This window comes from Petaurus breviceps, unplaced genomic scaffold (assembly GCF_028583685.1).
Source record: "Petaurus breviceps papuanus isolate PSGF00001 unplaced genomic scaffold, PetGlider_PUasm1.0 175, whole genome shotgun sequence".
Taxonomy (NCBI): Eukaryota; Metazoa; Chordata; class Mammalia; order Diprotodontia; family Petauridae; genus Petaurus; species Petaurus breviceps.
Window position 1 is genome coordinate 59456854 of NW_027185764.1, and position 17644 is coordinate 59474497.

Sequence of the window (17644 nt, forward strand, 5' to 3'; positions counted from 1 at the left end):
ATCATCTGAATATTTCCTATTGTGTACGCAGTGATCTAACTCTAAAATCTTAGATGAAATTTTACTTTTCTATTTTTAAAAACATATTAACTATTTGGTGGTGGTCATGATAAGTCTTGGACCCCTCCCTTGTGCTGTATTACTTGTGTTAGACTACTAACTGCATGAATACATGGATCTTGTCACATGCCAGTTTTAGTTCCTATGATTTGGAGAGAACAAAAAGACCATTCAACAAATTGCTATTTTTGTTTAAGAAACATATCATGGATTACCTCCAAGTCTAAACATATTGTGTAATATTCAAATCATCTTCAGCTAATAAGGCTTTTTACACAGACAGAATAAAGAACTATCTATGTTAATGGGAAAGATAATACTATTAAAGTTCGTAAAGCACTTTACAAATAGTACTCATTTTATCTTCACAACAACCCTGCTAGGTAGGTGATATTATTATTCCTATTTTATATATGAAGAAACTGAGGCAAATAGAGGCTAAATGACTTGTCTAGTCAGACATAGTTAAGTGTCTAAGGTCAGATTTGAACTAAGGCCACCAGATTCCAGGTCCAGAAATCCCAGGTGAGGAGCACCAAACCATTCCATCAAGCATCTATATAAGTGGAAAAACAATCTGTGGTGAAGTGGAGCCCAAGATGGCTGCAAGAAGACTTTCAGACACTAAGAAAGGATGTAAGATATAACACAAATTCATTAGTAGCATCAATTTAGGTAAGATAACAAGCTCAGTTTTGTTGAATAAGAAAAATATGATTTTCAAAAGTACAAAACTATGGTTTCTCTGAAAACAATGGCTCAGAGACAAAAAATCTTAAATCATACTAGAAATCAGGGCAAACAATACTGTACAGTTAACATAATTTTATAGCTGTAACAGAAAAAAAAACCTGGGGGTTTTGTGGTTGTTGTTGTGCTTGATCATTATTATTACCTAAAGAATAACTGCCTGGGGAAGGTTTTATTTGTGGAACGTCCTTGGTTACCTTTTCCTAAGTAGCTGCTTTTAAAAGATGAAGTAATCAAAAAATTTTGCCCTTGATACACATTATGGCTTTAGAGCTAAAAGGAACCTTAGAGATCATCTAGTTCAATTTTCTCATTTTACACACGGGAAACTAAGGCCCAGAAAGGATAGGTGATTTTCCCAAGGTGACATTATAGTAGATTTAATATTTGAACCTATGTTCAAATTTAGGGTTTGAACTTGAGAAGAGCTGGACCCTCTGACTCTAGATACAGTTCTCTTTCCACAACACCACAAAGTACTATTCCTGGATATTCTAAACCTAGTCTCTCAAATGTAAGTAGACAATTTAGAAAACTCTCCAGAAAATTCTGACAAAAAGTAAGGGATATAACATCAATTTTCAGCTTTGCCTCATCTGCAGAAATTCATGAACCCTGCCTTGAGTTTTTCAACTTCCATTTAATATTATATTTATGATTCTATCTCTGCTTTATCTACCACCTCACACTAGTCTGTAAGATCCTTGAGGGGAGAGGTCATATGTCATATGATTCAACAAGAACGACGAGCCATGAAGCACGGCAGGAGCCCTGAGTCTTGGCTTGGCTTGATGAGAAAACTTACCAGCATAATCTGCCAAGTTTACATTTCCACCTAGTTTTATATATTTCTTGACAAGAGTTGAATCATCTGCCTGAGCGGCTTTATGCAGAGGTGATTCTCCATAGATGTCTCTTCGATTAATACTTGAAAGTTTTGATATGTTCCTATGACTTTTTCCTGTAGGCAGAGAAAAAGAAAAAAAAATACCAAATTTCTCAGAGACAAAAATAACCACTGTGCTGTTTTAATATCAGAGGGCAAAAAGTGGGTTGAAGGAGTTAACATACACAATTACAGAACCCAGGTCAGACAGTCTGGAATGGATCTACCCTGTTCTTGAGTCAGATACTTTAAAAGAACTGGTTTATTCTATTTCAGTGAGTTTCTTCTGCTCTTTGAAAATATTCTTGCATTTACTTGTTATCATAATGAGGATGAGAAAAATGATGATAAAAGGAATAATTTTTAAAGTGATTTTATCCGTGATATATTGCACATATTTACAAAAATCCAGGGACATAAGATACTTTCATGGAATTTACCTATACAAGACAATAAATGTATTGTGCTTAAAAACATATACATTTACATATTAAATTTAGTTACTTTCTAATATTCTAGTTATTTTCATATTGCTAATAAATAAATCAAACATGTTTAGTTTGGAAAAATTTAAGTTCTTTTACCAATTCCTGTTGTTATTGTTGAGTCATTTTTTCAGTCATGTGAAACTCTTCATGACCCTTTTTGGGGTTTTCTTGGCAAAAATACTAGAGTGGTTAACCACTTCCTCCTCCAGCTCAATTTACAAATGAAAAACTGAGGCAAAAAATGTTAAGTGATTTGTCCAGGGTCACAAAGCTAGTAAGTGTCTGAGGCAGGTTTGAACTCAGGAAGAAGAGTCTTTCTAGCTACAGGCCCAACACTCTTTCTACCCACTATATTGCCCAGCTATAAGCTATTTTCAGTGGCTTTTTTTTGTAAATTGTAAAAGTCTCTGTAAAGTCTATGCATCAGGAGGAGAATGAGAATTTCTTTTCTTAAATGTTTAAATCATTAATTGAAAGTTACACCTCTACATAATAACAAGCTATTCTACATTCTTTCATTTATTTGGATCAAGACTTGTGATTTCATAAAAGGAACTTTCAGTGTAGAAACTCCTCTACCAATGCATATTAGCAACTCATTTGTAACATACTTTCACAGAGCATCCTGGAGGCAGTGAGAGGTTAAGTGACTTGCCCATGGTCACACAGATAATATGTGTCAGTCAGAACTCAAATCCAGATCGTCTTGATTGCAAGGCCATACTTCTATTCCTTATGTGATGCTGCCTCTCATTATGTAGCAAAAGAAAATCCCTCAAAGGTCCCCGAGAAAATGTAAGATTAATTTCTAAAACATTCACAAAGAAAATAAACCTCTTTTTCTTAAGTAGTGAAGAAGTACTGTCAGCAGCTAAACCATCATCATAATAGCTAGCATTTGCAAAGCACACTACAAATATTATCTCGTTTCACAGGCCCAGACCCTAATACAAGGGACAAATCTGACTTCTAATCCTAGTGGAAGGAACACTAAGTGTGTTACTTCAATTTTCCATTTTACTTTGAATGATAAAATATAGTCTTCCTATCTCTGAGGATATGAAGCCTTAACTGAATTCCTAAACTGATACTCCTAATAACCCTTGAGTCAGTTCTCCAAGGTCCTACCACACTTCCTGTCTCAATCAATGAATGTCTTTTACTTTCAGAATGGCAACTCAACTGAACAGAGAGGCTTTTTAGATGAATTTCCCAGAGTCCACTACCAGATTTCAAATCATCCCATGGTACCTAAGCATATAAGTGCTTCTGCTGCCATTAACAGTAGCTAAGTACCACCACACTTAACCTTGATTTGATACTAACCAGTATTCTCTGTTGCTATTTTAAAATACCTGAGGTTGCTTTTATGTGAACTATGGCCTAATACTATCTACTCTGTGAATACTTAGAAATTTTCTTTTCTGAAAGAATGGGGGGAGGGGGAGGGTAGAAGGGAGATAGGTAAAAAGTGTGGAGCTTGCATGGCTTGTAACACCACAACAGGAGGGGAAAATGTGACTTACTACTAAATCCTACTGCTCTTAAAAAGGGGTCTGTGACCGACCATTCTGTCAGAAGCAGGTCATTTTGGCAAACAAATATTCAAAATGAAACTTACTGGTTTTTGCAGTTCTTCTGTTCTTTCTTATCTGTTCATCATATCTATAAGCAGATAAAACCTGTTTTTTGCTCCGTTCCACAGACTTCTCATCACTATTATTCTGAAAAGCAGAATCTTGTGTTCTAGGAAAAGGAATGTGATTTTAAAAAAACATTAACGTAATCCTTCTCTTCTTTATAAGCAACATTGAGGTTATCACACTAGATTTCGGTAGAAATGTCAAAGCTTAAAGTAAGTCGACTAATGTGCTTTAAAAGCAAGGCAGGAAAGAATCTCTCAGAAAACAAAAACAGTCTTCCTAAGCTCCCCTGCTATATTCCTAAGTTCTAGTCTGTTCACAAAATTGTAGGCATTCTTCCACCCTCAACTGGGTTGAATTCATCTACCAAGGGAAGCTCACTCTTCTGTGTTATCATTATCCCCTAATCTTTGTTCTAAAGCTCCATTCTCAATGAAAAGAAGCCAATCTATCTGCAGCATGGAATACAATATCAACACAAAGATAGAGACTGAACTTAGGATTTTACTGGTGTTGGAAACTCCTTCTACTAATGCAGCTCAACAGCTCCTCTGCAACTTCAACCTAGAAAGTGGCCTATATTAATACTGGAGGGGGGTAGAGCCAAGATGGCAGAGTAAAGGCAGGATTTGCCTGAGTTCTCCCAAATTCACCACTAAACAATATTAAAAAATAAATTCTGTAGTGGTAGAAGCAACAAAAGGATGAGGTGAAATAATTTTTCAGCCCAAGACAACTTGGAAGGTCAGTAGGAAAGATATATCTCACGAGGGGAAGGATGGAATACAGGCAAGTCAGTAGGAGACTTTGAGGTGACTGTATTGGCAGTGGTCTTTCTAGAGCTCTCAGTCCATAGAAAGTAAGGGGGTCAGACAACTGGTCAGAAGGAGAATGCAGGGCACTCTTTGCTGGTACTGGGAGCAGGACTCTTGCTTTGCCCATACATAGTTTCAGGTTGCAGTCCCCTGGCAAGGAGGAGAACTAACAAGAGTGGGGACTTTGGCTGAAGTTCCAAGACAGAAAAGAGGGCTTGTGATTGCTCATAGATAAGAGCACATGCCAGGAGAGAAGAGAAGGAATTTTTAAAATTACATAAGAGAGATAGAAGAAAAATTGGGAAAAGAAATGAGAGTGATGCAAGAAAATCATGAAAAAGAGTCAATAACCTGGTAAAGATGTTACCAAAAAAAAAAAAAACCTGAAAAAAATAACACCTTAAAAAACAGGACAGGCCAAATGGTAAAAATGGCACAAAAATCCAGTGAAGAGAAGTATTCCCTAAAAAGTATAATTGTTTAAATATAAAAAAAGATATAAAAATTCACTGAAAAAAGAACTCTTTAAAAAGCAGAATTGGCCAAATGGAAAAAGAGGTAAAAAGCTCACTAAAGAAAATAATTTCTTAAAAATCAGAATTGGGAAGAAGCAGATAAGAGAAGTGGAGGAAAAACTGGGAAGAGAAATGAGAACAATGCAAGAAAATTACAAAAGGAGAGTCAACAGCCTGATTGAAGAAAATCATACCTTAAAAAATAGACTAACTCAAATGGCAAAAGAGGCTCAAAAAGGCAATGAGGAGAAGAATGCCTTAAAAGCCAAATTTGCCAGATAGAAAAAGAATCTCAAAAGCTCAATAAAGAGAATCATTGCTTCAGAATTAGATTGGAGCAAATGGAAGCTAATGACTTTATGAGAAATCAAGATGCTGTTAAACAGATCCAAACAAATGAAAGAATAGAAGGCAATGTGAAATATCTCATAGGAAAAACCACTGACCTGGAAAATAGATCCAGGAGAGATAATTTAAAAATTATTGGACTACCTGAAAGCCATGATCAAAAAAAGAACCCAGAAATCACTCTCCAGGAAGTTCTCAAAGAAAACTGCCCTGATGTTTTAGAACCAGAGGAAAAAATAGAGGTTGAAAGAATCCACCCATCACCTCCGGAAAAAGATCCCCCCCAAAAAAACTCCTAGGAATATTATAGCCAGGTTTTGGGATTCCCAGATTAAGGAGAGAATATTACAAGCCAGGAAGAAACAATTTGAATATTGTGGAAACACAATCGGGATAACCCAGGATCTGGCAGCTTCTACACTGAGGGATCGAAGGGCTTGGAATGTGATATTCCGGAGGGCAAAGGAGCTGGGATTAAAACCAAGAGTCACATACCCAGCAAAACTGAGTATCATGTTTCAGGGGAAAATATGGTCATTCAGTGAAATAGAGGACTTTCAAGCATTCTTGCTGAAAAAAACGGAGTTGAATAGAAAATTTGACATTCAGATACAAGAAGCAAGAGAAGAATGAGAAGGTAAACAGGGAAAAGAAATCATAAGGAACTTATCAAAGTTGAACTATTCACATTCCTACATGGAAAAACAATAATTGTACCTTATGAAACTTTTCTCAGTATTTGAAGGGAATATATACATATATATACACATATAGACATATATATATCAAATCACTTTCCTTCCAAATGAGGGGGGAGGAGAGAGAATTTGGAACTACGTTTAAAAAAAACAATTAATGTTAAAAATGTTTTATTTGTAATTGGAAAAAAATAAAATATTTGAAAAATGAAGAAAAAAAGTGGCCTAGAGCACAAAGACGCTAACTGACTTGCTCAAGTTCACATGGTCATTGTGTTTAGAGTCAGGACTAGAACCCAGGTCTTTCTGGCTTTGAGGCCCACCTCTCTCTACATATACTACTCCAGGCTACTCTCTAATCACAATATAAATAGAAAAAGTAAATAAAACAATGTTGTTGTTGTTTTACTTTGAACCCACTAAAAACTTTTCATCCTCAAGGGCAGTTATTTGTAAGGCTGGTCTAGTACATAGGGAAAAAAGAGCCAAAAACAGAAAACAACAAAAACTCATAATTTGAAAATATACCTGAAATATTCAGTTGGAAGTGTACTGTCTATTTTCTGTAGAATCTCTTCTGGAATTTTATATGGCTCATCTACATTCTTAGGGGTAGCTCCTGCTCTTACTGTTTTCAATCTAGCTGATCTCCTTAATATATATGAAGTTTCCATGACTGTATTAGTTTCCATGGAATTTAAATCCCCTTCTTTACTAAACCCATCAAGGTAAACAACATTTTGATGTGCTAAGGTTTCCTGTCCAAATGAAATTGGATCTTCTTTATCCTAAAAGAGAAAAGAGGCAGAGACATAAATAATACTGAAAACTCTTAAAGAAAATCCTGAAAGAAAGCAAGTATAATTTTAATTTCCCTGTTAATAACAAAACCATAATGTTCTTTACAAAGTAAAAGTATGTGCACAGATGTACTTAAAGATACAAATATGTTGGGGGCGGAGTCAAGATGGCGGAATAAAAATAGGACTTCCATGCTGCTCCGGCTTCTAACTCCTCCAATTCATGTAAAAGGTGATTCTGAACAAACTTTGGAGCTCCAGAACACACAAAATGACACAGAGAAGCTAACCTCCAGCTGAGGACAGCCCAGCAGGCTGGCAAGGAGTAGCTAGCACAGTGCTCTGGGTGCTGACCCCAGCCCCAGCTGAACCAGAGGTTTTAGCCTCAGGGCAGCCTGACCAGCCACCAGCTGGAGGGACTTCAGATCACCAGCAGCTGTGGTGATTTCCAGAATTATCAACACATAGATGCTAAGGACAACGTAAGAGGTCAGTACAGTCTGGACTTTGGGATCTGGTAGTTCGAGAGTGTGGTCTGACCTTTATCCCCTGGAGGGAGAAGCCGCTGAGGCACTGCGGCTGTGCAGCCCCTGCCACGTGGCAGCTTCAGCTCCTGGCTTGCAGATTGTAGGGGGAACCAAGCGACCAGTCTGAGGAGTAATCACTCTTGCTTTAACCAGATTGGATCTGGATTACGGTCTAGGGTAGAGGTCCTGGGGTGTGTGATCAGCTTGCCAGAGAGTGTGGAGGCTTCAGAGCGGGCACCAAACTAATAGTGTCAGCAGCTGAGAAAACCCCAGCAATTTGGGACAAAGTTCCCCTGTCTGGTAGCAGAGTCCTACTGTGGCAAAAAGCTCAAAAGTCGGAGCGGCCAGGTAGCACAGCGAGTAAGAGCACCAGCCCCAGAGTTGGGATGACCTGGGATTGAATCCGGGCTCAGACACTTAGCACCCACCCAGAAACACCTGGCTGTGTAACCTGGAGCAAGTGTAAGGGTTATGGGATTTAAAGATCTCCCATGCCCCATGGACGTGCTGACATAGCAGAGCAAGAGAAAGTGAAAAGCCGAGCTAACGGTCCTGCAGTTGGCAGTTGGCGGCGGTTGCCTTTTTTTTTTTTTTTTTGAGTTAGGACTCCTGCTGAGGACTGCCAGGGGCCGGAGCTGCTGGGAGCAGGACTTTCTGCTAAGGACTCCTGCTGAGGACTGCCAGGGGCCGGAGCTGCTGGGAGCCCGCTTCCAGGGTGCTGGGTGGTTGCTGTGAGTGGGGAGAGGAGGACCTTTGCCTGAGGTAGCCTGTTCTGTTTTAAAGGCTTGAAAATGTGGGTGCTTTCTACTTTATCTACCTGTGCCAATATCATAACTACTCTGATGGCTTTCACTTTTTGGTTTTGGGACTCAGTCTTTTGGTATCTTAATAAATTTTCTAGTTTATTTCCCCATATGGCAAACATGACATATTTTGTGATGGATAATTATATCAGCATATTTGTAATCTCTATAGGCATTGTGAATATGGCATTGCTGATACAGCAAGTTACTTAACCCTAATTGCTTTAAAATTTAAAAAAAAAAGCTCAGAAGTCAAGTAATTGAGTGGCAACATCAGCAAGCAAAGAAAGCAAAGCAAACAGAGCAATCCAACTTTACACTCCTATTTTGGTGACAAAAATGATCAAAGCATGGAACAGGAGGAAGACAGTGAAGTCAGAATTACTGCACCAAAAGCTCCCAAGAAAAATACAAGCTATTTACAGGCCATAAAGGACCTTAAGAAGGATTTTATAAACCAAATAAGAGAAGTGAAGGAAAAATTGGGAAGAGAAATGAGAACGATGCAAGAAAATTACAAAATGAGAGTCAACAACCTGACTGAGGAAAATAACACCTTAAAAAACAGACTAACTCAAATGGCAAAAGAGGCTCAAAAAGGCAATGAGGAGAAGAATACCTTAAAAAGCCAAATTTGCCAGATGGAAAAAGAATCTCAAAAGGTCACTGAAGAGATTCATTCCTTCAGAATTAGATTGTAGCAAATGGAAGCTAGTGACTTTATGAGAAATGAAGATACTATTAAACAGATCCAAACAAATGAAAAAAATAGAAGGCAATGTGAAATATCTCATGGGGAAAACCTGGAAAATAGATCCAGGAGAGATAATTTTAAAAGTATTGGACTACCTGAAAGCCATGATCAAAAAAAGAACCTAGAAATCATCCTTCAAGAAATTCTTATTGCCTTGATGTTTTAGAAGCAGAGGGCAAAATAGAGGTTGAAAGAATCCACCGATCACCTCTTGAAGAAGATCCCAAAAAGAAAACTCCTAGGAATATGATAGCCAGGTTCAGGAGCTCCCAGATCAAGGAGAAAATATTACAAGCAGTCAGGAAGAAACAATTTGAATATTGTGGAAACACAATCAGGATAACCCAGCACCTAACAGCTTCTACACTGAGGGAGCAAAGGGCTTGGAATATGATATTCCAGAGGTCAAAGGAGCTGGGATTAAAACCAAGAATCACCTACCCCAGCAAAAATGAGTATCATGTTTCAGGGGAAAATATGGTCGTTCAATGGAATAGAGGAATTTCAAGCATTCTTGATGAAAAAAAACAGAGTTGAATAGAAAATCTGACATTCAGATATAAGAAGGAAGAGAAGCATGAGAAGGCAAACAGGGAAAAGAAATCATAAGGAACTTATCAAAGTTGAACTATTTACATCCCTACATGGAAAAACAATAATTGTAACTTATGAAACTTTCCTCAGTATGAGAATAGTTGAAGGAAATAAAAATGTGTGTGTGTGTGTGTGTATAGGAGGGTATATGGGAGTATGAATACATATGTAAGTGTGTGTATATATGTGTACAGGTATACATAGAGGGCACAGGACCAATTTAACAGGAAGGGATGATACTTAAAAAGTGAAATGAAGAGGTGAGATAGGAATATAATGAGAGGAGATGGGGATAGACAGAATGGGGTAAACTATCTCATATAGAAGAGACAAGGGAAAACTGTTACAGTGGAGGGGAAGAACAGGAAGGCAAAAGGGAATGAGTCAATCTTATTCTCACTGAATTCAGCTTAGGGAGGGAATGACATACACACTAAATAGGGTATCTAACCCTATAGGAGAGTAGGGGGGAAGGGGATAAGAAGGGGGATGATGGAAGGGTGGGCAGGCTGGGGGGGAGGGAAGTTGGAAGCACCCACTTTTGAAAAGGGACAGGATCAAAGTAGAGAATAGAACAAGTGGGAGGTGGGATATGAGGGAGGGGAATACAGTCAGTCTTTTACAATATATCCACTATGAAAATGTTTTGCATAGCTACACATGTACAACCTATACTGAACTGCTTATCTTCCCAGTAGGGGTGGGTGACAAGGGAGGAAGGGAATGAATCTGGAATTGAAAGTTTTAAAATCAAATGTCTAAAATATATATATGTATATATACACACTATTATTAATATTATTTTACATGTAACTGAGTAATAAGACATACAGGCACTGGGTCATAGAGATTCTCTGTGCCCTACTGGAAAGTCAGAGGGTGTATGGGAGAAGATAAGGGAGAGAGCAGATTGGAGGAGGGAATATTTTAGGGTGGTGGGTAGGGGAAAAATGGGGAGAAAATTTGTAACTCAAAATCTTGAGGAAATGAATAATGTAAACTAGAAGTTAATAAAGCATATGATAAAGTAAAAAAAGATACAAATATGTTGCAAAACATTATGTAAATGCATGATATACATTTGAAAATATCAGAAAAAAGTTTAGGGTAAGATAGACATAGTAGCAGTCTTAAATTTCAAAAGGAATGTCCAGTAAAAGTAGGATCACATTCTACATTCCTTTAACGTTATACAGCATTGGGTTATAGAGATTAAAAGGGCAAGTGAAGATAGAGAACTGTTTCATGCAGAGATACATGTGTAGATTCTACTAAATGCTATAATACAGAGGTTTTCCAAATAGTTTGAGGATCCATGGTAGATCCTCAGGGGTTCTTCATGGTAAAAACTATTTTCATAATAATACTAAGAAATTATTTGCATAGTAAAATACTTTTCTCTTTTCCAACTACATATCTATGTAAGGCCAAACATACTTCAAGCAAACAACATATTGCAACATGTTGATTACAGAAGCAAAGATGAGAATCCATCTGTCTTCTATTAAGTCAGACATTAGAGAGTTTTATAAAAACAAGTAAAACAATGTCCCTATTGCTTTTTCAGAAAATACAGTTATTTTTCATAAAAATATTATAACATGTAATTAATTCATTATTATAATTTAAAATGAATTGAAAAATATTTTTTAAATTTTTGTGTTAATTTCTAATACCATAAATATCAATACCTAAAACCCTCAAAAACAAAAGCTCTTTAGGGTCCTCCATAATTTTAAAGAGTGTAAGAATAGCCAGAACCCAAAAGTTTGAGAACTGCTCCTATGATATGTCAGATCAAAAGTTAATCCAGCCTCATATTTTATTTTTCACAATAGCATCATGAGCTTCTTTATGTGAAAGATACTTTGTAATATATAAAAGACACTCTCTTTATATGAGAGTGGATACTCTGCTGACTGACTCCAAAGTGTGATCTGTGTCTCCTCAACAGCAAATTATGGCATTATAAAACTCAAAATCATACTTAAACCTGGAAGGGGCCTGAGAGACCTTCTAGCTCAACCTCTTCATTTTAAAGAAGAGGACACTGAGGTCCAGGGAGGTTCAGTGACTTGCCTGAGGTCATACAGGTGATAAGTAGCAGAACTAGGATTCAAACCTAGGTCTCCTGATCTCAAATCCAGTGTTCTTACTACTATTCCGTGCTTTCTCCCATTATCATTATGGTTCTATCATCCATGAATTGATCTAAAGTTCAGGGGTGGGGAACCTGCGGCCTCGAGGCCACACATGGTCCTCTCAGTCCTCAAGTACAGCCCTTTGACTGAATTCAAATGTCACAGAACAAATTCCCTTAATAATAGCATTTGTTCTGTAAGACGTGGACTCAGTCAAAGGGCTGCACCCAAGGACCTAGAAGGCCATAGATTTCTTACCCCTGAAATCAATCTTGAACCCATTAACTCTATGGAGAATTGTACAAATAACTTTTACTTTCTGGGAAACATGTGCTATGTTTCTCGAGATGGTGCAAGCTAATTTATCTCCACTTCACATCCAAAAAGCACAGTTAATGTCTTTCTGAGGCCACGGGAGAAAATCCTGATCATAAATTCTCTTATTTCTACCCAGGAGAAAGTGAACAGGAAGTCCTCACCGACATGGTGGGGAGAAAACTGTTCATTTATTCTCTTCTTGAATTTTTCCTTAGGTCAAGCTTATGGTCAGTGAAGAAAGATCTTTGACTGGGGAAGCTTTTAATGAGCATCTTTGTTTCAATGCATCAGAGGCAGTATGACACTGGCCCCATAGAGATACTGATATTTAGTGTAGAAGATTTTAATATAATTTAGCTTACAGTCAGTGTTCAATGTCACTTGTCACTTTAACTTCTATAAAAGGTAAAATACAAAGGCTAAAACTTGCACTTACTTGCTGCATTGTTATATCCTTGAACAAAGGCTCAGTTAACTTGGGACCTTGTCCAAATGGCTGAATAGAATGCTGAAATTCAAAATTCATTCCTGCTATTTGTGTACAATCATCATCTGTTTGAGAAATGCTGGGCTCTGTTCCTAAGCACTCATCCTCAGCACAGGGCTTACTACCTCCTTCCGTTCTTTGACAGTTGAACTCCACCATAGATTCTGACAATGTGTTCAGGGCTGTCAGCAACTCAGCTGGTATTGCATTGTTTTTTTCATTTTCTTGCATGTCTTCTGACAGACCATCTTCCTGACAAATCAGCAAATGATCTACAGGTGACATTGATTTGGGAGTACCCAAATCACTCAGTGGTTTCAGTAACTCTTTAGTTTCAAATTTATTCACTATAAATTGATATTTAGCCAGAAGACTTTCTGACAATCCTGTAGAGTCTTCTGTGGTGGGCACCAACATTTCACAGGAACTATCTTCTCCCCTGATTTCTTTTGAAGGCAATGCAACTTCCTTTAGAGACTCTGACAACACACTGGATCCCTCTAGCTTCTTTGATGATTTTTTCTTTACTTCTACTGTGCCATAACTTGTAATAACAGCACCTGAGAGTAGGCTAATTTCAGGGGAGTCATCTCCATCACTTAATTCCTATGAATTCCAAAAAGAAGTTCCAATATAGCACATGCAAAAGAAGTCTATAACAACCTTACCACAGTTCAACTTTTATAGGTAAATACTAGAAAAAATACCCCACTCAAACATACACACACACACACATACCCTTGACAATTTTCTTCCTATCTAAATTGCATATCCCACAATAGACAGGACAATTAATAAAAATCAACAGTTTATACAACCATCAGAAATTATCAGTGATCCAGAAGATATGGGGATGTAATTGTCTACTAGGATAAATAATTATGCACATAGCAGTGAATATAAGGTGAAAATGCCTGGCTCAATAGCACAAAGGGCAAATTATCTCTTCAGGCAAGTCCTGATTCCATGCGGTAATGGGGCCGGGGTGGAGGTGGGGGGGACATCCAATGGATAACTGAAATCAACAGATAATCTCAATTATCATTGGTGCCAAACCCCATTTCAATTACTCCTCCCTCAATAAAGTTTGTTGTGTTTTTTTCAAAACCATAAAACTTTTCACTTTCTCTTCTATCCATATTTCTCTTCTGGAAATGTTAAGTAGGCAAAAAGCAAAAGGTTCAAAGAAAAAAAAAGCAGACAAGGAGTTGATGATAATCAAATAATGATACTTAACGATAACAACCAGAAGGTACCTATAACACTTAAGACCTAATTCCAGGTCTGCCACTAACAAGCTTTGTGACTTTGGTCAATTTCCTTAACACTTCACCCCCATCCCATGGTCCTCCATTTTTCCTCAATTATAAAACAAGAGGACTGAATTAGATGATATCTATAGTTCCCTTTCATAATCTAGTATTCTGTAATTCTGCTATAAAACAATAGCTTCATAAACCTCTTTAAAAGATAGTAACAGTTTCTACAGTCTCTGCAGGAGAGGCATTTGAAGCTGGTGTTACATTAAACATGGGTTAAACATTCAGATGAATTTAAACATTCAAAGTAGTCACCTGGGAAATGATAACCAAATTCCAACAATACTACTGTTGTCCAAAACATTTTTTTGGATCTCCCTTTTTGAATCTTCCTGCAGAGTTTATCATATACAATCAATCTGATTATTTGTGGTCATACTTTATTTTAGAACAAAAATTATAATACTCAGTTTGACCTTTGCACAAGACTTGGTTCCAAATGACTTTGGGCTATTTCCTAAAAATCCAAATCCAGTATCAAGCCATGGATATTTGCCATCACTGAGAATATTCAAAAGAATGTGCTATAGGTTTTCAAGCTATTCCAAAATAGCATTTCCAAAAATGTTTCAAACAATGAAAATGAAATAAGTATATAGAGCCTTCCATAGAGACAACTATGAATAGAACATGCATTTTGAAAAATTTGAAAAGTAATCCCAAATTAATGGAAGAAAGAATGAAGCAACTGTCTTCAAAATGAATGGTAAATAATGAGTGCACCTTCCATGGTCCTCTCATCTGATAAGTGGATGCCTTTCACATAGCAGCCTACTTTGCTACTCTGATGTAATAAGAAAACTATAAATCCATTGGTGGTCCATCCCCTCCTCATATTCTATCACCTTGAGTGGGGAAAAGCAGATAACCTCATCTGTTATAAGAAACCTGCAAATATTCCCATATGTATTCATAGAACTGAAGTTTCTTAGCATGAAGCCAGAAAGATATGGAAAACCTATGGAGAATTCAAGACCTAGATCTTGATCTATATCCTTTAAAGTCCAACTCAAGCCTTACCTTCTCCATAAAGCCTTCTTTTGGAGGGTTCTCTCTGAGTAGGACACTGTAGCCCACATAAAACTCTTCCTTCTCTCAAGTCCTATTTTATTTGCCTGTTTCACACCATTTAGCAGTTTTCTCCCCTTATTTTGTGGTCATACTTCATTTTGGACCCAAAATGGTAATACTCATTTTGATCTTCTACACAGGACTTGTCTCTAAATGACTCTGGACCTGGGGTGGGGAACCCGCAGCCTCAAGGCCACATGAGGCCCCCTAGGTCCTCAGGCGTGGCCTTTTGGCTGAATCCAAACTTCATAGAACAATCCACTTAATAAAAAGATGTGTTCTGTAAAACTTGGACTCAGTCAGAAGGCCGCACCCAAGAACCTAGAAGGCCACACGTGGCCTTGAGGCTGAAGGCTCCCCGCCTCTGCTCTGGACTATTTTCTAAAATTAAAACCCAGTCTAAACCATGAAGATTTGCCACCAATGGGAATGTTTCAAAGAGTATTCTACAGACTTTCAAGGCTATTCCAAAATAGAAGTTATAATTCTATGTTTTATTAAAGATCTTATTTACTACATGAAAAACACTATGCTAGGCATTGTGGAGGATACAAAGAACATAGGGAGTTTACAATCTAGTTGGGGAAACACATGAACAGGTTTATAACAATACAAAAGTTAAATAACAATGAACATAAAAATATAACAGATGTCACAAAGTAGTATGTGATTTATTACCAAATGAATGGCAAGGACAATTATGGAACTTTAGAGCTGAAAGGCAGATCAAACATCATCCAGTAACTTGTGAATAGTTTCAAGAGGCTTGAAGGAGAAAAGATTAGGGCTGAGCCTTGAAGGATGCATTGGGTTTGGGTAAGCAGAGAGGAAGACAGAATTCTAAACAGGGGGAATGGCAAGAGCTAACAGCCTCATTGTGGAAGGGCAAACAGAGCAGTTTGACTGAAACAGAGAGCTTTGGCAGGGGAGTAGAGGGAAATAAAGTAGGAAAGGTGTTGTTACTAAGTTGTGGAGGATGTCAACTAATTTGTCTCTTTGATGAAAGGTTAAGTTCCTCCAAGGTGGGGAACACATATTTTGTGTTTGTCAAAGTATTGGAATCATACTTCTTCAAAGAAGCAGCAGATCATAATGGGAAAAGGGCCCAATCTGGAACCACAGGAACTAAGTTCAAATCTAGGCTCCCCATATTTTACCTCCGTGACTCCAATAAATCACTTAACCTTCCTAGGATTCAGTTTCCTCATTTATAAAACCAGGGGTTTGACTAGATGACCTCTAAGGACCCCTCTAGCTCTAAGTCAATGAGCTTATGATCACACAATAGACAGAAAAATAAATGAAGATAATTAATAGGTTGTAAAACAAAGTTTAGAAACCAGAATCAGTTAGTCAGAAGGAAGCAAAGGCTTGACTGGGATATGTAGCTCGGTGTCATGTACTGAGCTAAGCAATACAAGTATTATTATCCTCATTTTAGAGATGAGGAGTCTGAGGCTCAGAGAGTTTAAGTGATTTGTATAAAGATCATGTGTTAAATTAGAACCAGGACTTGAACTCAGAGGTCCTTTCAATATACCAAGTTACATGGTGAGGAAAATTTTCCCAATAGGCAGTGGGGAAACATAACTAGTCATCTAATTACTACTAAAGTCTCTGGAAGTCATTTAAAAAGGATGAATTATCTTATCTTTAGGATAATTTAGTTATGATACTACCTAAAGACAAGGAATAAATTAGATTCCTCTTATCAAGTTCCCTTTTGTTTTATTTTTATCATTTTTTCAATTAACAACTATTTATTTTTGTTCCCTTTAACTCCTCCCCTTATTGAAAATAAAAAGGGAAATAAAACCCTTGTAACAAATACACAGTCAAGCAAAACAAATAAGATCTGTCTGGGAAAAACTATAAAATAATGGCAGGAATTAACCTTAGTACCATATACCAAGATAAGCTCCAAAGGTCACATAATAAGCAAATCAAAGGAGCAAGAAAGAAAGTATCTTTCATATCTTAGGAAAAGGGAAGAGTTCATGAACAAACAAAGAATAGAGAGGATCATAGAGGATAAATTTGACAATTTTGATTACATAAAATTCAAAAGTTTTTGCACAAATAAAATCAATACAGCTAAGACTAAAAAGGAAACAATTAACTAGGAAAAATATTTACTGCAAGCCTATCTTATAAAGGCTTCATTTCAAAGATACATAAGGAACTGATTAAAATTTGTCAAAATAAGAGCCATGCCCCAAATAATGAATGCTCTCTATTAGCTTCCAAATCTGTACCATATATAGGTAGCCTAGGATGCAAAAGAGACTAACCTTTTCTGGCCTTTGTAGAAATCCAAGATCTTCTGCATCAAATCCTATAATAACAGCAACAGTTGGTAGGGGGGAGAAATAAAACTTTATTAAAGCACAAGTAGTTTTGTCCTTATGGTAAAACTTTATTCCCTGCCATCCCATTTCTGTCCCAAAAGCCTTGGTAGGTTGTTCTGGAATATTTTTCTTGGAATAGTCTGTCACATAGAAGGAAAAAAGGAAAGAAGGAAAAAAAAAGGAGGGAAAGAAAGGAAGAAAGAGAGAAAGAGAGGGAGGGAGGAAAGAAGGGAGGAAGGAAGGAAGGAAGGAAGGAAGGAAGGAAGGAAGGAAGGAAGG

The 17644-nt window shown here is 37.3% G+C and overlaps 1 protein-coding gene across 1 annotated transcript in view; it reads right to left on the bottom strand.

Moving 5' to 3' along the window:
• The window catches only part of ANKRD31 (ankyrin repeat domain 31), a 149230-nt gene that overhangs the window by 105801 nt on the left and 25785 nt on the right, over positions 1-17644 (bottom strand). The window contains exons 3-7 of the mRNA XM_069085448.1: positions 15331-15398; positions 12577-13233; positions 6732-6991; positions 3806-3930; positions 1616-1771 (exon numbers count right to left, since the gene is read on the bottom strand). Coding sequence (XP_068941549.1) covers positions 1616-1771; positions 3806-3930; positions 6732-6991; positions 12577-13233; positions 15331-15398 — 1266 coding nt within the window. The remainder of the gene's footprint in view (positions 1-1615; positions 1772-3805; positions 3931-6731; positions 6992-12576; positions 13234-15330; positions 15399-17644) is intronic.